At 37.5% G+C, this 20606-nt stretch overlaps 2 protein-coding genes across 20 annotated transcripts in view; both read left to right on the top strand.

Moving 5' to 3' along the window:
- LOC129580408 (G-protein coupled receptor moody) overlaps nucleotides 1-14702 on the top strand; it is a 54230-nt gene extending 39528 nt beyond the window's left edge. For all 4 annotated transcript variants that reach the window (XM_055470816.1, XM_055470815.1, XM_055470813.1 and 1 more), the window contains 5 exons: nucleotides 7576-7814; nucleotides 12355-12503; nucleotides 12746-13437; nucleotides 13502-13611; nucleotides 13678-14702. In XM_055470816.1, the coding sequence (XP_055326791.1) occupies nucleotides 7576-7814; nucleotides 12355-12503; nucleotides 12746-13437; nucleotides 13502-13611; nucleotides 13678-14173 (1686 nt within the window). In that variant the 3' untranslated portion in view covers nucleotides 14174-14702. The remainder of the gene's footprint in view (nucleotides 1-7575; nucleotides 7815-12354; nucleotides 12504-12745; nucleotides 13438-13501; nucleotides 13612-13677) is intronic.
- A 435-nt stretch (nucleotides 14703-15137) lies between these two features.
- LOC129580405 (alpha-actinin, sarcomeric) overlaps nucleotides 15138-20606 on the top strand; it is a 26029-nt gene continuing 20560 nt past the window's right edge. For 2 of the 16 annotated variants that reach the window (XM_055470805.1, XM_055470801.1), the window contains exon 1: nucleotides 15171-15305. The gene's annotated coding sequence lies outside the window, so the exon portion shown is untranslated. Of the gene's footprint in view, nucleotides 20244-20606 lie in introns of all 16 variants that reach the window. The other 14 variants (XM_055470796.1, XM_055470786.1, XM_055470804.1 and 11 more) reach the window with 13 other exon arrangements.

The following is a 20606-nucleotide window of genomic DNA, read 5'->3' as shown; positions in this document are numbered from 1 at the left end:
ACTCAGCCACGGGAATGAAAATATTTTCACAGGATTCATTCAAGTTTGTTTAGCCTTTATCACTTTCACGTGCACTTTGAACTTCCTCATGTATGACATGATCACAAGCTTGTGCCACCGAGCTTTTGAACTTATAGTGTCAATGTACGCCAAACACGAGTCTCAATCCCAAGATGAAACCGACCGCAATTAAGTACTTTGATTGATTACATCTAAAACACCCACCCTCATCGCGGAAATGCCGCTATCTCTGAGGTAAATTATTTTATTGACAAACTTCCGATGAAAGAGCCATTATTTTACGGCTAATAAATTTCTTGATAAGACCGTAAGTAATTTGGTTCGGACGATTGAAAGTTATGGCTGATTCATATCATTTGGGTGGATTTCAATTGATGTTCTGATGATGGGAGACGACATTACCAGACGGTCATCTCTCATTTCAAAGATCATTTGGCATATCTAGCGGCACATTCGTTACATGATTTTTAATTATTTATACCGCGGTGGCAACAGCCAATTACCCTATCAATAATCGAATGTCTATTTCAATAAAAACGAATCGATAATATGCAAAGAAATGATGCAAAACTTTGGCCAACAACCATAAATTCCCAGCGAATCAGCCCATAGAGATAGCGAATCCGATTTTATTTCATTAGGCATGGCCAAACGGTTCCAACAACAAAGCACTTGAAGTGGAATTAATAAAATAAAATATTTAACGACCATTCGGATTAGAACGAAGATCAAGATTTGTGTTTTTATATTTCGACGATAAGCAATCGAGACTCTGCCTCTTCGAAACAAACTTTTCGTTTTCGGTTTCGGTTCGCTTTTACAAATTGATATTCACGTGCTGATAATTGAAATGAGCCCAGAAAAACTCAAGCGCAGCACTCATTCAATTAGTGAAGCGAAGAGAAAAACCAATTTGCTTTCTTCTTTTGCTTATTCCACGATAATTATAATTGAATGATTGATGGTAATTCATGTATTAGAGTCTTGTTTTATCTTCAGTTCGAAACAGTAGTTACGAATCAAGATCGTTTGCTGGGAGCAATGGCTCTTGGCTCATCGGTTAGTTTATAGATAGTCATGTTGATTTATTGCCGCCAACATTCGATCCGAAATATTCATGACAAACCAAAAATCAGGAAAAAATAAAGCAAAACTTATCTAATATTCGTATCGAAAATGGATGGATATCGAATTGTGACAGGGCAGAAATAGATGATCGGACGAAGATTTTTATGCAAATTCCATCGTGTGTATATGTATGTTGTCCCTCACGAAATAGATATATAGAACTCGCTGTCAAAAAACAAATGAAAATGTTTCTCAGCCCATCGATGAATCTACATTTCAATCGGATATCGAACGAACCATATCGTTTTTCGTAAACCATTCATTTTTTTGCCCTAATCGATATCGCCAAACCAGAAAAAATGACGAAGGATTTAGTTCATCGAACCAAGATGGCTTTTTCATGGCGGCTTTCTTGGAAATGGCCAAAAAATGTCTGAATTTAATTGCATCTCAATGGCATCAACATTAAATGGACTAAATAAAATCGAATTATAAACGATGAATTACCGTGGAACATTCATTCCGTGTTCACAGTTGCCAACATGCCGAGTGTCGCCCAAATATCGCGAAAGATAGATACGCACACATATCTCCCTATTTTAACCGTTTGCCCGAACGAGAGAGAATAAAATACACATTTATGCTTCTTCAACAATAAACAGATAGCAGCAAAGCACCAACAAAATATCAAACGCGTTGTCGATTTATGTGGGATTTTATATCGTTTTTGGTACGGAAACTCCTGTCATCTTCGATACAAATCCAAAGTAATCAAATGAAAGGAAGAAAAATGCTCCCCACCAAATCGTGCGCAAATAAAAACTAGCACAATTTATTGCGTTTCGATGACATTTTCAAGAAGAAGAATACGGGGCCGCGACATAAAGCCAGTTTTGACACAGTTTTGTTTATCGGTTGCAAAACTTTTTACGCATTTTTATGGAAAAACAAAAAAAAAACCATAAAAATATTCTTTTAACTTTTAATGGGTCAATGCTGCTGCGATGGTCTCTGATAGTATCGCATAGATTGAATTTATTGACATAAAAATTGCGTTTACTCTCTCGTACGAATACAAACAAAAACAAAATAAATTTGCCGACCGTAATGGAATTCGGTGGAAAAACGCGACGACGGTGAAAATTAAATGAAATTCATGCAAACAAATCGCCCACACGCCAAAAATTCAAACGTGAGAATCTGCGTGAATTATTCAAAATAAATAAATCGTGAATTGAGGTCAAATGTAAAATTGAACGCGCTGTCGTCCTGAGCGACGCTTCAATAATAAACGATTGAAACGCAGGGTTTCGTGATCGGAAACGTGTGCCGAAAAGTATATCTGATAAAAAATGCATAAACAGCACTTAATCAGACATGATGAGGTCACACTTTGGATTGGTTTTGGCTCAGTGTCTACATATAACAAATCCAAAATGAGCCTGGCTGTTGCCTGCATAAGCTTATCAAATCTCAGGCAATTTCTCAAATGAATATAGACACTTTTTTGTTGTTTGCCAATCACAAGCGTAAATTTACACGCACTCATTGCTTATTCATGCGACGATGTCGCCGAAAGTTCAACGAAAAGACAATTGACGTGAATTTTGAATAAATCCAGCATTAGCGCCGCGGTTAGCGAACCAAACAGAAACCTCAAATCCTGATGGATGTGATTCATATTTGGCCAGGGAGAGCGGGGTATAGTAATCGGTTGCGTTGATCACACAGTGCTCAACATAAATGACTGGGATCGTTTGAATGCCATTAAATCGCATCGGGAATGAATGCAACACGAAAAACAAACTATTCGGAATTGATGGTTGACTATTGAACAGTGATTTTCTCTCTCATGCGGAATGATTAAAGTCAAACGAACACACAAATCTAACGAAATCGAATTTCGAGCTTAAAAATCAAATAAAAACTTTGTCTAAGTACGCTGCCGAACGAAGCAAAAACGGGGTCGTAAAATCGAATGTATGTTGACAAAAATTGCAATTTGCGATTGCACGACGATGATATTTGACTGTGGAACGCTGACAATCTTTTATTCAAATACGAAACCAATCAAATGATGTTTAACTATCGATGTGATGCGATGCGATGCGATGCGCTGACGCAATGTAAACGATGACAATTTTGCCATTTGTCGCATTACAAACGAAAGTGAATTTGGCGAAATAAAATATTTTTGAACTCGACGAGAGAGCTCACACACGGCACTCCACCATCATTTCCATTAGCATACGAACTATTAATAATAACATTATTACCGTATGGCAATAATCACGTCTTCAAATCAATAATGTCTTCTTTTTATGGATTAAAACCAATATCGAGAGCGATTGATGAAACTTTTTATTGGTGCCGCTGCTACGCCATCATCCTCAAAATACAATTGTAGTTGGGTATGGAAGCGAGACATCTCGAATGGTTTGCATGCGAAATTTCTTATGCACTAATGCACAAGGTAAATGGGTATTTGCATCTTGAAATTGGGGATTTCGTTGTTTTGATAGTTTTCCCACTCGACAAAGTGTACTTGTCTGCTACAACTTGTTACTTGATAGTTTGGAAACTTGAAACTTTGAGGAATTAAATTGAAAACTTACATCGAAATCAGCGCAGAACCAAAACAGACAGAAGAAATATATGGGAAACACATCTTCTTCTTCGCATCTCAAACAAATTCAATAAACTTAAGTTTCAGCTACTATTCGGAAGAAAATGTACAGTGGAAAAAAGTTCTGAGTGAAAGATTCAATTTCAATAAATGTACACTGAGGTTTGAAATATATGCAGAACAAGAGGGACCGGTATGAGTTTTTTACTAGGTGCTCAATGACGCCATCGAAAAAATGTATAGAAAATAAAGTGCTTTCTGCATCGCGTTTTTTGTTTCAATTTTCATTTCGTCGATCCATTATGGCACGAAAATTAATAAATTGGCTTCGATTAAGCGGGGCTTCGTTTGGCGAACGAACAGCAAATTGTGGATATTTTTCTCCGCGGGCAAGTCCGTTGAATTAATCTCCTTCGCGATAGATATCAAAGACGACTTTCGATTTTAGTTGGAAGTGAAAGAAAAAACCGTGATCGCAAACACTGCATCAGTGCAAGCACATCGACTTATTCCAATTTGAAATGACAAGATATCAAATATAATTAATGAGATTTTTTTTCCAAGACATTTTTCACTCTCACGTTGATAGAATACCCACATATTTTGCAAATCGAAGCAATTAAATCTGACAAAATGCAATTTATTTGCTTCATTAGGGTTCCATCTTTAATCGTTTTTCATGTGAGGGACAAAAAGACAAACGAAAAAGTTTGTCAATGTAGGAAAAACAGCTCATTACAGTCGGAAACGTTTTCGGAAACATGCTCGGGGACACCAATTTTCCACGAGACTTTTTTAATCTGTCGGTAGTATGTTCGTGATATGTGAGAATTTATACGAATGACCTTGGTGCCTGATGAACTGTTCTCTCCTCTCTACATCCACTGTCACATCTGTTGACATGCAGATAAATTTACCGAACACACAAACAAGCTACGCAATCGGATTGTAAGCAAGCGAACCACCAAACGAACACTCGAGCTCGCTCGTTTTTATTAGCAGTGAAAGTGCTTTTTAGAAGTTACAAGAGAAAGAAAATCATTTCTTTGTTTGTAATTCCCATTTAACGCTCATTTCACTTTTATCACTATGCGAACGGATCCGCTGGCAGACACACGAAGTACAACATGCCGTTCAGTTCATCTGTAAAAGTACTCGCAGACATTCATAATCGGTTTAATTGGTTATTTTAGCAAAATTTAATTGAAAGTTCATTGCTACTGATCCCGAAACATAGATAAGAGCCGCGTGCGACAACCACACTCCAACCCTTTCTCCTACTTCGCCACACGGAGGCTTCAGATATTATATGTTATGTGTTTTGCATTAAAAGCTTTCCTTTTAAATGGGTTGCATACCCAAATTGATTTTAACATTCTCTTTCTCTCTCCTTCTCCCGCTTTTCTCGTCCTTTCTGTCTGTCTCCATGTGGTAATGAAGTGTGCAATGGTTCGTAAACTTTGAATAGCTTTTACCGAATAAATGTCGGTTCCGTTGCACTTTTTGCTCAATGCTCATCGTCTGCATTGTTCCAGTCATTCCAAATCAATTGGATTAAATTATGCTGGCAAAACGAAATTGAAAATATTTGGTTATTTATGAGTATTTTGCATTTAACAACCATTTTACTGACAGTGATTGCTTCTCTCCCTCTCCCCCATTATTGGCTGTTGTGCGTGTCTAAATATAGAACCATCTTCACCTAGTGAAAGTTAGTGTTATTTTTTCATGAACGAGACAGTTTTTGGCTATACTACATTTTACTGCGGTTCAAATGTACGACGCACAACTATTTGTAACCGATGCTTAAGCACGCATATTTACACCCATAAAACACAGTTTTCATGATGCACACCACAATCCATTGATTTTTTTATCTCTCTCTCTCTCCCTCTCGATTCGGTATGACAGCACTTCGATGCCTCAACTCAGTTTACGGGCTTGAGTTTAATTGAGAAATTCACCTTTTTATATTCCTTTTCGTATTTTGTTGTACTAGTTTCCTACAACAGTATTTACCATGAGCTAATATTTCCGCTATCTAATAGACGGTGTCTATGGACTCGATGCTTTCAGTTTAACCAAACATGAACGGAGCATCCAAAATATTGAAGCAAGCGAATTTTCGAGAAAACGAAAATGAACTCTCAAGAACTCATCAACTACATAACTCGAGTCTATGGACTTGGTTGTTTTCTTTCTCTTGTTGTTCATGAAAAGTTTCCTAGAATTCATCGGAATTATGCTGATTTTCCTGTAAAATTCAGAGTTTTCAATCAAATTAAGCATCAGCATTGTAAATGTTTGGCAATGAATATTCCGGCGTATACAATACACAATGAATATGCTTTTATGGATTTGAAAAACACGGCTAAGGACTGTGTATGTGATGAAGATGACAACTGTGGGAAAATGCCAAGCTGAACCAAGAGCGGGAGAGAGAAGAGGTGGAAAAAAATTTGTTCCAAGTTTTCATCGCTCGGGAGTGCGATTGAAATTAATGTGTTCCACCTCTCTGCATCAAAAGAGGGATTGGTTTGAGTCGATAACTTTGCCGTTTCGCAGTGCTTGACCTTTTTTTCTGACTTGTTATTGAATAATGAACATGTTGTGGTCGAAATTGATGGTTTATGTGTGGCCAACCTGACCAACACATGTTGATCGATGGCAATACAGTTTCCCGTTACCATAACAATAATTTCGTATCAATTTTTCATGGGAACACAATGAAATTTTTCTCCATGATTCGTTCTACGCGAGATTTAACCTGATTTTTCTTCCGTCTCGCTCTCTCTTCACTAGTGACTGTGCGGAAAAAAGTGCTGGCTCGAACTTTGAACCGAGCGAATCCATCTATCACAATCAAATCAATAGAGTTTAACACATTAGCATCGTGCAGCACCAGCATACATGATCCAAGGATTCCTTTTTTTTATATTTTGTTGTGAAAATAACACATGTTCCGTATTGTTTCCGGGACGATATAAAGCTACCATAATCTACTTATTGTTTTTTACATCGATTGGATCGAGTCAGGAGTAGGATTTTTTTTTCTCTTCCACGCATTATTGCATGCGGTTTCCCATTCATGTTAACCGTTGCAAAGCAATAACAACAACAACAACAAAAACTAATACCCATTGTAGTCGCAGCTTGATACTAAACCGTTGTGTATTTGCATCAAAGAATTCAATGAATATATGAACAACAGCAATAGCAATCGGGAAAAAATGTCCCACGCAAATATGAGTATTCAGGATAATTCATGTGCACACTGTATGACATAATAAACGCTTTTGATTTGTGAATTGAAGGCCGTTGAAAAGTGTATCTACTTTTTTTTACGTCATATATGTTCACATGTGGATGGTGGACACTGGACACTTAACGCTGGACATAACTTTGTCGCACATATCGGCCGTAACTTTTGTTTGAATTTAAAATTGAAATTTTCAAAGGGACGACACGTTTTGACGAAGTCTACGGCGAACTCATGAACTATCGAAAAGTCAATACAAAATGATACGAGAGTTCGTGGCGCTGCGAGCGCTCAAATGATGTTTGTACTGAAGTGTCGTCAGCTTGGAAATTTTCGCAATTTTAAATAAAAATTCCATTTTCATTTTTATCTAGGCTCCTCTCCAGTGGCTCCAACCAAACAATTTCATCGTAAAATGAACCATTAAACTCAATTTTTATTTTCTGCATAATAAAATTTTATCGTTATGACAATACACATCTAGTACTAGTAGATACACATAGAATAGAAAGAGCATGAGAGGGAGAGGGGGAGATGGAGAGAGAAATATATATGCACAAGCACTAACCAATTCATTTTGATTTCTATGATATCGTTACAGGTTCGCAATGCAACTGCTGTGTTCATCATAAATCTCTCGTTATCAGATTTACTGTTCTGCTGCTTTAATTTGCCACTGGCAGCCAGCACATTTTGGAATCGAGCTTGGACGCACGGCGCACTATTATGCCGCATTTATCCACTTTTTCGATATGGTTTATTAGCCGTTTCATTATTTACAGTATTGGCAATTACTATTAACCGATATGTGATGATTGGCCATCCGCGCATTTATCCAAGGTTAGTGTGTATATCATATTTGATGCGTATGTGCGACTTATAATGTATGCTGAGAATAGAAAGGGATCGCATTTCAATTTGTCTGCACGACTATACGTTCGCTCGCCGAAAATCTTTTTGCTACGGATGAACGTGCAGTGCGGTGTGTCTCACGTTATTTCCCTCATGTATTTCCTCCTTATCAGTCACACGGGAGCACCCGCACCAGTGAAACCAAAGAAAATATTATCATAAGCATGAAGATGTGTTTCGCTACTATTCCAGTCGTAAAAATGAACGACAAATATGATTTCTTCTCGGAAACTTTCGCAATTTGAATATTTATTAGATTTCAGATATTCATTTCGCCGAGAAAAGCTATATACAAACCGTACTGTCTGTATTACATGTTGCATTCGCACCATTCGTCGATGAAAATCACACACACAGACAGATCCAAATAATTAGCCAATTTTAATTCGCATTTCACTTTGGGCTTTTTCTTCATCTCATTCCCGTTCGCTCATTGTATACTGAATATTTATGAGGACATGATTGTTGGTTGTTCTATCTCTGTTCCATACGAAATGATTCGGTTGATGATTGCCAAATGTTACATGCGCGCATCTTTTAATTAGCAGAAAGCATATCTGAATGTATCTCTGAATTCACACTTTCTGTGAAGAAAAAAACGACTTAAAAGCTCACACAATGGAAATTCCATGAATGTTCATCGTTAGGAAAAGTCATGAGTCCATGGAAAAGTTACGAAAAATGGAACACAACAGAAAAAACAGCCAACTCAACCGAAGTCAGAGAGAGGAAAAAAAATACGGTATGGCTTTGTAGTCAAAAATCGATTCGTTAGCCGTTAGCTCTGCGATTGAAAAGTTGTAGCAGCTCGAAAAGGGCAAAAAATCATTCGAACAACTTTCTGCTTGAAGAATGGGTCTGAATTGGCGATTGATGTAGACCACAATCAGTTTATTAATCACTGTGTGTCGCTTAGGTCAAATATAAAATGGACCACTTCAATTCAGTTATGGCTTTTGTTCGAGCACAAGCATCGAAACGAAGCGCGTCAGATGTGGAAAAGCAAGATGCCAATACCCTACCATTACGCACTGTTCGAGTCCCCTTCCATTCTGCCACTGCGATATAACACTGGCTTTAAGTATAATAAATAAACAGAGCATCGATGCCGGCGAGATACAATTATATAGCGGAAACGCACACACACACACATACGCGCACAATATTCAATCGTCTCGTGAATTGACTTTCACAAACGAAAAATACAATATTTCCAAATGTCTTGTACATTCTACGAATAATATATTGAAAATCGATAGATAAAACTTGGTATGTTCTCTGTCTCACTCCCTCTCTCTCTCACACTCACTCTCATTCGAAAGACGTGGATATGTGCACGAATAAATTATAATCATTGCGTTCGTAACGCTCGCCATTTTATCGATAGCGGCATTCGGGCAAATACTTCATCCCCAACGACATACACACATGGGACTTGCACACACCAAAAACTCAACGCAAAAATGTCGGAGCAAACACGAAAAATGAGAGAAAAATTAGAGAGAACGAGGAAAAAATACAGCGACCATCAAAATAGCAATCTTTTTATGAAGTAAACATTGCTTGTGAGAGAGAGAGAGAGAGAGAGAGAGAGAGAGAGAGAGATTCGGTACCGGAACGTCATATTTCTCGCACGCAGACATTTTCAGCGATAATCGAAATATTGGAAAAGTTTTTTTTCCTGCACTCCTTTATCTCAACATCGTTGGACCAACAGAATGCAAAATGTTGTTCAATTTATTTTTTCGCCGTAACTCGCAGGGTGTTGTCGCTGTTGCTGTTTACCCCACTTTTAGCTAAAGTGTAAACGGCTTTTTTTTCCATTCGAAGAATCAGAGAAGGAAAAAAGTCGTAAACAAATTTGTGCAATGTAAAATGAATTTTCGAGTCAATTATTCATGAAAAATTGGTGACCTATGAAACAGCTATCCGAAATGCGATAACAACGATTATGCTAAATTTTTAATGCGAGAAAGCAATATAAAATTGAATAATTAATTGGTGCATTAAGAGAGCGAATAAAAATGGGAAAATTTCATAAATCATCGACCTCTCATGCTCAGTGTTTAATGCTGATTTATTTTTCAGTGAGAGCACGAGATATCGATGCTAGAACGAGAACGCGTGTGTGTTTGTTACTATGCAATGAAAATTTTATTCATTTTCAGAGGCTTGTGGCCGTTGACATACACTGCATTCAAAAAGTCCTGAAGGTGGAAAAAAAGTAGTTGACTGCATTATTCAGATTAATCGAGTGCATTAGGGATTATTCGGTTGTCGCGATACCATCGAAACGATATCAATGCGATTATATTGCCGAATAAACTGGAGACATTTTTTATCACGATTTTCAGCATTTGCCACTTTTATTATGATGATTCGATGCAATGAAATTCCCTTAGAATATGTTTCAGAATGACAGTGTGTGTTATCTAAAACTTGTGTTCGTAAAAGTAATGAGTTCGTTTAAGCATTTTTTGAGTGTTAGAACATAGTATATGAACACAAACTTTACGATCCATGGCACGTAAGTGGCAGTGAAACCATACAGCAATGTTTGCTGTCACCATCGCTGGTTTGTAATGCATCCTATATAATATGCTATGTGTTCGCTTCAAGTAATGACGAAAAATCCATCTTTTTAAATCCAGGATCAACTTAATGGAAAACTAATAAAATATTTTCCTCGTTTGCCAGCAATTTAAAGTAAATTTCATTTATTTGAACGACAAATTTTCGTGCAGACAGAAAATCACAAATGACTGCAGGTCGGTCGCATCGAAGCAAAAAGTTTTGTTTATTTAACAAATGGGCACCGTACACACACACACTCACTACCCTTCTCTCTCGCGCCCAATAACTCACTCTCCTTCGGCTATTATTCCATTTAGAGCTTAAAATGAAGACAGATTCACAACGAAACAGGGAATTTCGTTCATAATAATAAATCACATTCAGATTCAGAAAGAATAACTTCGAGCAGAGATGACGTCAATGCATTTTCATAAAATAAATGAACCTGAATCAACCTCAATCAATTGCAAAGATGAAAGTCAGATGTAACTTCTTCCATTGCAATCAATTTTTAAATGGAATTTTTAGTCTTGACCTAAGGTACATACAATAGAAAAAAAATGCAAACACAATATAATTCATTTCATTCTCTCGTTTGGATTTCTGTTCGTTTTTCTCTGCTTGCTCCCCATTTTCATTGTTACAAGAAGAGAAATCCGGTGAGCATTTTTCCACTTTAATCAAACTTATGGAACACGTCATTGTTGATGTTCGTGTTATGCAACTTAATTCTTTTTTTCATGGACCATATCTCTCTCTCTCTCTCTCTCTCCATTTCTCTGTTGCTGCTGCTGCTGCTGCTCTCCGATAATGAGAAATGAGAGAAAATATTGATTGTACAAAGGAATGAATGATGATGACCTGATAAAAGAGACAAGAAATTGATTCAACTTTTATCGCAATTTCAATTTGAATATTAAGTGCCGTAATTCGATAAATGGATTGCAAAATATTTGTTAAACTTAGACCAAACACTTGATGGCTCGTTCCCATTAAATCCCGGAGACTTGTGCGTTACCATTCTTACACGCTCCGTCCATGTAAAGAGCTTAACTTTTAATTAAGAAACTGTTTTGTTCTGAGATAAAAATGCGTTGCCCTTATTTTTCTACGGTTTCGCCTTGAGCTAAATATTTTACGCCGATAATAGAAATATCGCAAACACACTGGCATATTTTGATTGGTTTGTCGATTAGGTGAAACAACGCAATGGCGCCACACTTTTCGATCTATATGTTTTACAGAGTCGTATACTTGATTTGAAAGCCATAATCTTTTCCGACTTTTTCTCCGCGTCATTACATACCGAGAGAATTCAAAAAAGCATGATAAGAAAGCACAGAATTCGATATTATCAAATTCTTTTCACATGCACAACAGATCTCGATTCTTCTATCGAAATATTTCAAAAAGCCAATTTTCCATTATTTCGATGTTCGATGTTTGTTATTTTGAGTTTTTTTCTAGCTTCAAAGCCGTTCAGTCAGGAATGCATATCAACTTGGCGTTTTTGCTTTTCAAGCTCTTTGTAAGCGTTTGGAAAATTCCACCACCAAATAAATAGCCAATAGAGTGCACACTTGTCTTGCTTTAGTGAATTTTCCCGACTAACAATGTTTGAGCCAAGTAATCTGTCAACGACCAAACTCAATGTGCCAAAGCATTATTCCGAATAGAGAAAAAACAATCCGGGTAGTAAAACCAAAGCAAATGTTGTTGCGAATGGAAAAAAAAAATTTATAAGCCAATAAAGTATGTGGCAATAAATGTTGACGAAAGTTCATAACAGATCGAGACCATAAAAAAACAGCGGAAAATATTGTATTTTACAACTGAGTTTTTGTTTTATTTTTATTTTTTTTGTCATCTCTTTTTGTGTCATTGCTTCGTATAGAATTTATCGTCGAAAGTATTTAGGTGTAATGGTAGCTACAACGTGGTTGGGAGCATTTTGTTCATTGATTCCAACATGGCAAGGAAAATGGGGCCGATTCGGTTTGGATCGTCCAATCGGTTCATGCTCAATTTTACCCGATAAAGACAGTGAGTATTCCATTCCAGTCCAAATGATGCCGAATATTTGACTAAATATTTGTTTTCTCTCTCTTTCTCGTGCTTCAAAATGTGTTCTCTTTCGCTTCAATTTTTGCCCAATTTGATTGTGTCACATGCACGACAACCTAAACTAAATATACGAACAATGGTGACTATGATGACGATGATAATGATGACGACAACGATTTTGATGATGATGAAACGGAATGATGTGGCATTCAATTTTCCAGACACTTCACCAAAAGAATTTCTATTCATAATGGCATTCGTGGTGCCATGTATATCGATTGTCGTTTGTTATGCACGCATATTCTATATTGTGCGAAAAACGGCGTTGCGCTCACATCACAGCGATACCGGAAGTGCGTTGGGCAATTCGATGCATCAGTCATCAGGACGGGCACAAAACAATAATCAATGTAAAAAATTGTATGCGACGAACAATAACAAGAATGTGAGTGATGGTACGGACGTTCAATTGTTGCCAAAATCAGATGATATGAGTGGTGATAGTGGTGGTGGTGTCGGTCGTATTGAACGCGTCAGTGAATCAACTGTGAACAACGAACGAAATGAGAAAAAGCATTTTAGCGGAAAGAATTTACTGGATAGTGACAATTCATCGGCATTGTTGTCACACAGTCAGAGCCATGGTGATATAAAAAGCGCTATGAAATTCATCGATTCAACCATTGATGGTGAGACCTTGTCGGCTTTGCGAAAGAGTCAAGGGAATGACGAGCATAATTTAACGGCCAACGATCGAAATCTGAGTAATGTCAGCATTAGTCGCACGGTGGAATTCATTGAAGCGAATGGCGAACGCCATAATTCCTGTGATCGAGACTACATTGTGAAATTGGCACAAGAGAATGGTGATTCGGCCATCGAAGAAAGCATCAGCTCAACGGAGAACAATCAAGTAGGGCTTTGCATTTGAATTGAATTTGGCGAGCGATAAAAATCTAAATGAATTTCAATTTCAGGTTTATCACATCAAAAGCAACAACAATTGCCTGCAAATTCTTTCTGTTCAGGTGGAACCATCCTCTAGTTCGGGCATCGATCTACACATGGACAATGACAGCCCGCCAAGGTAAGTCATTCCACCAACGGATTTATGGCTTTGTTTATTTCAAATTATTTGTTTTCTCCTTGACAGGCGCATGAAACGCTCATACACCAGCTCGATTCGTAGATCAAAGCGAGGTCAACGAAGTGAGAAATGTAATCTGTCCGGTAGCAGCTGCACCATTGGCAGCGTAACATCACGTAAGGCATCAGGCACAACCAACACATCGGGCGCTTCAATTTTATATCCCGGCCGAATGACAACCAAAGATCGACGCTTACTCAAAATGATATTGGTGATTTTTGTGTCATTTGTAACGTGCTATTTACCTATAACATCGACCAAAATCATTCGAACCTTGCACAATATACCCGTGTTCCATATCATGGGATACATTTTAATTTATTTAACAACCTGTATCAATCCAATCATCTATGTGGTTATGTCATCCGAGTATCGCCAAGCCTATTGGAATTTGCTCATGTGCAGAATGAACAAGCGAACCAAACGCTCGAAGAACTACCACAGCAATCGCAACCACTTTCAAAAGAACAGCCAAATTAAAGTAACACCAAATAAGACGTGATTGCTCTGAATCCAAGCACACACACATACACACACGTCTGACACATAATCACATCTAATAATAATTAATTACTAATTAAGTTATAATTGTTTATTGTAAGAGACTTGATTTTAGCCATAAACTATGATTTAAGCAGATTTTTTATTATTATTTTTTTTTTAGAATGATGAAAAGAGGGAAAAAAGAAAAGAAAAACCAAACGCTTTTTTTTGGAAGTTTACTCATTTTATACTCATTTTTGTTGGACAAAATTTTGTTACATTTTTGGAAAGAAAGAAGAAAAAAGAACAAACAAGTTGACATTCGGAGCATAATAATTTATTTTTCAAACATTCAACCGTAAATTGTAATTGTTAATTTAAGAGACTCAATGTTCAATATTTTTATGTTACAACTCAAGGATGTCGGCTCAGCGCATCTGCTGAACCGAATGAATGATTTCAGAAATGAATGAAATAAAAAAACCAAAGAAAAAATTCCAAATAAATGATTGTGAAATTAATAAATGTAATACTTTTCGGCAACCAAATCGATTGAGTGTTGTTTTCATTTGCTGAAAGAGAAAAATCAATTTGATTCGAATGGATCAGCGCCATCTAACGGTTTGTAGAGAAATGTGTTGAATGGAATGAAGTTGGTTTGTCGGCATTTTGAAGCATTTGTAAACAACAAAAGCCGACACCATTGCCACAGCTGTCCTTCTCAGGCATACGCACTCTATGCTATGTCTCTTCAATTCAGACATTAGCACACACACACACACATACATATTTTTACTGCAGACGATACGAAATGTGCAGTCGATCATGATTGAAAAAGACTAAGTTGGTGGTGGCCAAAAGCTAGCGTACCAGCTGAATTAAAATGTACTCTTCTCTCTTTCTCGACCATTCAGTTTGATGTGCTAGCCGCACACTCACGTACGCTGCTGCAATGGAGCCCAACCATTGAATCGTTTTGTGTATGAACTGAGATTGTTATTGTTGTCTGCTAGTTGTAACTCGCATCATGAGCTAGTAAGAGGTACACTGGGACCGATATATAAACCAAAGCGCATTTCACATCACACTGTCATTCGTTTGTGGTAGTTGCTCGAGTACGATTATTGCTGTCGCGTCACATTCGGCGTCGTGTGTGTGTTTTTTTCTTCTTTATCTATTCTCGTTTTTCTCTCTTTCTTTTTTGTCTATTTGTATTGTACTTCTTTCGTTGTTCATGTGTGCACAAAGTCGCATCGCAATCTCATTCTCTCCTGTTCACAAAACACCTCACAACTTAATACCGTCAATACGTATAATTAATTAATAATAATAAAAATAGGTACACATTTTTCATGTAATTTACTTTGTGCATCGTTCGTTCGCTGGAGATACGTGCTTATTGGAGCTGGTTTGTCGACGGTTTTCTGCTCAACCGATCGTAAAATTGAAAACAAAGTGAAACAACGTTGTAATATTTGGTTTTTATGAATTCAACGATTGTTGAATCGCAGATAAAAACACGGAAAGTGGTTTGAAGAAGAAGAAAACGAAGAGAGAGAGAATAAAACGCGTCAAACTAGATGTGATGTATCGGTCTATGGTGAAGTTCAAGTGTTAAACTCTCTGTTAAATCGTCTGTAGCAAAATATTTTGTGTTAATTGTGCGAAACCTTCCATAATCGTCAATTAGAATTAGTTTTCATTTGTGTGTAAGTGTTTGAAATATTCGCATCGGATTATTCACCTAGAATTGACATTAACAGTCAGCATTCAGTGTCGTCACGTTCTACGGGATTTGCCAAATTTGAATCTAGTTTTGTCGCTGCTAAAATTCATGCAAAAGATATTGCCAAAGCAAATAGATAAAAAGAATTACGCATCGGCTCGGGAGGTGTGTAAACACTAATAAATTCGGTTTAAACAAACACCTCGGGCTCTACTACTTCATGTTCTTCTCTTTTTTTTATCTTTGTTTGTACGTAAATACAGTGCTTCGAACATTAATCAAAATGAAACAACCAAACATGAGTATGGTATCGGAGCAGTTCTTTGTTTGTTGCGAACACGTAGTTGTTGTTTTATGAACGTACTCTACACTCTCTCTCTCGCTCTCTTTCTCTGTGTCCCTGTTTTCTACCGTCGCTTTCATTTATTTCTGCATTTTTATTAGCGAGAATGTGCATATTGTGCGAATTGTGAATTGAAAGCAGGCACACGACGCTTCTCGTACTACGTGATACGAGCGATGGTGAATATGTGTTGTGTCATTTAAATATGAGGGTGTCTGGTGTCTGCATTTTATGCGAAAGCAATTGTTCGCAATTTTATATTCGTGTATCCTGTTTGAGTCGCCGTCGCCAAACGAATCGCGAAAAATTCGGTGTTGAATTAAAAAATTTGTACCTCTATTGGAATTGGAAACGGCAACATTACCGACTGATTGCCAATTCATAGAATGGTCAATACATTTCGTCATTCATTGAGAATGAGAATGTTCCGGTAAATATTTGCTCAAAATTTGAATGAAGCGCACATATACAGTGACCACGGTCAGTCGTCGATGAATCACAAAATGTCAATAGTGTCGTTGAAAGTGGAAATTTACCCGAAAAAAAAGACGTTGAATCATTTGTAAAAATGATTTTGGATTCAATGGAGAAAAAAGGAAGTTATATTCCGGTCGCTGTACTTGAGCACAAGGGCCATCGAAAAAACCATTTGAAAAATGATGTTTCGTCGGCAGTCTTTCGTTTCAATTCACGTACATGCAGCATACAAGCACGTTTGTATTGTCATAGCTCTATGTGTATATATACGGAAAAAGGGTCTTTGGCTTTGTCTACCGTATTAACCACTACACTCGCATCCGATTTGCAGACACATCGAGTGAGAGAGGGTGCAGATTCGAATATTTCTTTTACATGTCGCTCACTGCTGCTACCGATTTCGTTGTTGTTGTTGTTGTTGGTATTTCTAGTGAAATTCGCTATGGTTATTTTACCCGTTGAAAGTGCAACCCAACTCTCTCATATGCTTGATGCCATTGCGGTAGCGAGAACATTTCCTCATTTCTCATTTCCACGTTCCATTGTTAATGTTGTTGCTTCTGCAAATGGTGTTGGTGTTCGTTAACGGCATTAGACAATTTATTGATTATGAGAAGTTGCGTCGCTCCGATGCCAAGTGTGGCTGTTGTTTTTGTTTTTACTGAAATGCAAAAACGAACCGAGAAAAAAAGAGAGAAAAAATCGCTCGACAACATGTTTTATGGATTTTATAATGTGATATCCATTTTCAATGTGCCGTGTGCACTTTTACGCGTAAGCACATTCATTCACATTCTCACGTCAAGAGGCTCATTTTCACACACTTGGCTGCAAAAAAAATTACTTAGCATTAATCTTATGTTATGTGTTAAGATTTCAGTTTGCATATACCTCATTTTTCCGCTTTCCGACTTGATGCTTGTTTATTTGTTCTGTCAATATCGCAAACCAAAACTCTAATCAATTCTGTTCGCAAAACCACTTCAGTTTTTCCGTTCAAATTCTTTTCATCGATTTCATTCAAGTGAATTTTTCAGCATGACGAAAGCAAAGAAATCATAAAAATTTTGAGCTTGAATTTAAGTATCCGGAGTCATCAAGTTAAAAATACCGTTGCTCTCTCGCTCCTTCTGCATTGCGAAGGCACATAAGCACATCAAAACTCAGTGGATTCTCAAGCGATGAAAAAGTTAAATTTAGCAATGTGCGCGTTCGATGCTTGGCGAATAATTCTGACATGATATGAATAACGATAAATATCGGCGAACGGTTTTCATCGCAAGAAGCGAATTAGCGGACGCACTCGCGCATCCGTTATCAATGGCCATAAGACAAGAACATACACTTCAAGTTTGATCAAGAGAGAAATAAAAAAAACAATTCGCTAAAATTCGCCAAGCTATTTGCCTCTTTTTCCATTTCGCAAGCGCGCATCGCAATCAAATTGAATAGAAATGACAAAAATAGCACCGGTTTATAATTAGACATCGGCCACAGCGGCGTTCGTGTCATCGAAATCTCTGTGTTTCCCTCTCTATCTCTCTCTCTCTCTCTCTCTCTCTCTCTCTCTCTCTCTCTCTCTCTCGCTATCGTTCAGCATATCTCTGATTGCTGAATCGTGGCTTGAGATTCCGTACAATGAAAATTCGTTATTCTTAGAGGCAATATAATCCTGTAGCTATTCTTTCTCTTGGTCAAATGATTGCCGCATCATTTCATCTATTCTTCATCTAAATATAAAAGACTTTGTACACTTTGTATTCAGGTTTGATAAATTATTAGAATAATTTCATGTTGTTTTTCAAGAGCTCGAAAATTATAATTTTTCATTGTCTGCAATAAAATCAAGATTACATCAAGAAATAGCATAGCACCGCAATCAAAAGTGGTCGTCGGATGCGTCGTTGAACTGTACGTCGTTTGACTTTGAGACAAGAGCGCCAAGAAATGGTGTATATGTGCTGCTTTTTTTTCTCATTTCGTGTAGCCCACATACTCTCTTTCTATCTCTCGATGTTGAATTCGATGTGCTGTAATAATTTCGCGCAGCGGTCAACAAATCTCGCATTTCGTATATATTTTGTTGAAGCATAAACTGTATATTGGTTGTTGCTTATGACTTATTTTCAATCACTAAAAATAGACGGTGGGCTTTCGATATTTCTTTGTTTTTTTTTTCTTCGCCCGTCTTCTTCAAGCAAGTATTTTTCACTTGAGCACAACACGTAATCTGTAATGAGTCAGAAATCGTGGATCGTTTAAAGCAAATCATTTCGTATTGCATGTCACAAGTATCATAGCGGGCGCTGAAAGCAAGTGCTAAATGCATGAACATGGACACCACATACGACAAGCGATGAACAAATTGTTTATGTTTTTGTCTTTCATTGTTGCCAATCGTTATTTCCATGTGCAATTCATTTTGCGCATACACACGAGCTGAATGCCAATTCGGTCTACCGCAAATTTTAATGCATTCTATTGATCGATCGTTCTCATAATATCATACAATTTATCAATCAATCGTTTCATTTGTTTCGAAACGTTGACGCGCATTTCAAGTAATGAACGAAATCCATTGAATTTGCATGATACCGAGACATAATGCTCGTTATGATGCACCAATCATCCAGCCACAATAGCAGCAGCAGCAAATATGGAGACGAACGTGCAAATGCAATTTTTGTCTCGATGAGTGAGTGAGTGAGTGCATGTCATTCAAGTATACATCACGAACACGAGATGCGTGCGCAGCAAACAACCATTAACGAGAAATATTGCAACCAAGAAAATAATACAGAATTTTCTTTTCTCTCAATTAAAATGCGACCGATATGCACGAAAAATGCAAACACTCAAGATCCCATTCTCATTGCTCTCTGTTGTTGTTGCTGCTGCTGCTGCTGCTGCTGCTGCTTCGACTTGTAATTGTCGATCACATCTCGGCACGATCGGTACACACGCGCTCAATTTCCTCTTTTCGCATAATAAAATGTACTAATGGCATTAAATGCGAAGACAGCAACTGACTGAGCGCGCGAGAACGATACGAGAGGGAGCACAGAGGCAGCAGCAGCAGAAGCCAGGCGAATTTTATGTTCATTTGAATTGAATAAACATGTCGTCGATGATTGCGTTCGATGTGCGGTTTATCTTTCTCGGTTCGTTCGTCTTCTTTCATGCTTTTTGTTGTGTTTGGTTTTGTTTTTTTTCGGTGTGTGAGAGGCAGTGTGTACGAGGCAAGAACCCAGGTCGCTTTAAATTCTATCTTTTGTATTTCATACAGCATCGGCTGACATAAATGAGTGTACCGTATGATGTGTGTGCAATGTGTACGCTAACGAACGTAAGCGAGTAAGCGAGTGAACGCGCGCGCGTTTCGTGTGTATGAGTTTTTTTCAGTTCGAATCGTCGTTTGCCTCTTTCTCTGTGAACCGTCTCTCGCATACGATCGCTAAGAAATTGATTTGGTACGAACAGGTTCTTTAGTTTTGAGTTGGCTTCCAACGCGAGCGGTCTCCGTAACGTTGTTGATTAAAGTAGGTGCGATATTTTCTCTTCCTTCATTTGTTCATCCGACGAAGTTGTCTCTTTCTCCTTTCGACTCATCTCACCGAAGTTCTTATCTATATCCGATTGAAGCACACAATCGATACCAATTAAAATACATTGCATTTTTTTCATGTTGTGTTTGAAACAAAATAAAAAATACCATTCTCTACGTATTCGTTGAATTAAAGTGATTTTTTTTAAAAGAGAAAAAAAAACGGTTTAAATCAAAACGGTTCTTTGTTTTTTATTTTTTCTTTTGTCTATTGCGCGCGAATGACAAATATTTATTCGATTAAAATTGTATGAGTTTGGTCCATTGCGGGGCCAGAGAAAAAAAAGAAACGACTTAAACAG

The sequence above is a fragment of the Sitodiplosis mosellana genome, unplaced genomic scaffold, assembly GCF_009176505.1.
Source record: "Sitodiplosis mosellana isolate CC-2019 unplaced genomic scaffold, AAFC_SMos_1.0 Smas_scaffold_1, whole genome shotgun sequence".
In the NCBI taxonomy this organism is placed as follows: domain Eukaryota; kingdom Metazoa; phylum Arthropoda; class Insecta; order Diptera; family Cecidomyiidae; genus Sitodiplosis; species Sitodiplosis mosellana.
This window is presented reverse-complemented; position numbering and strand designations above follow the sequence as displayed.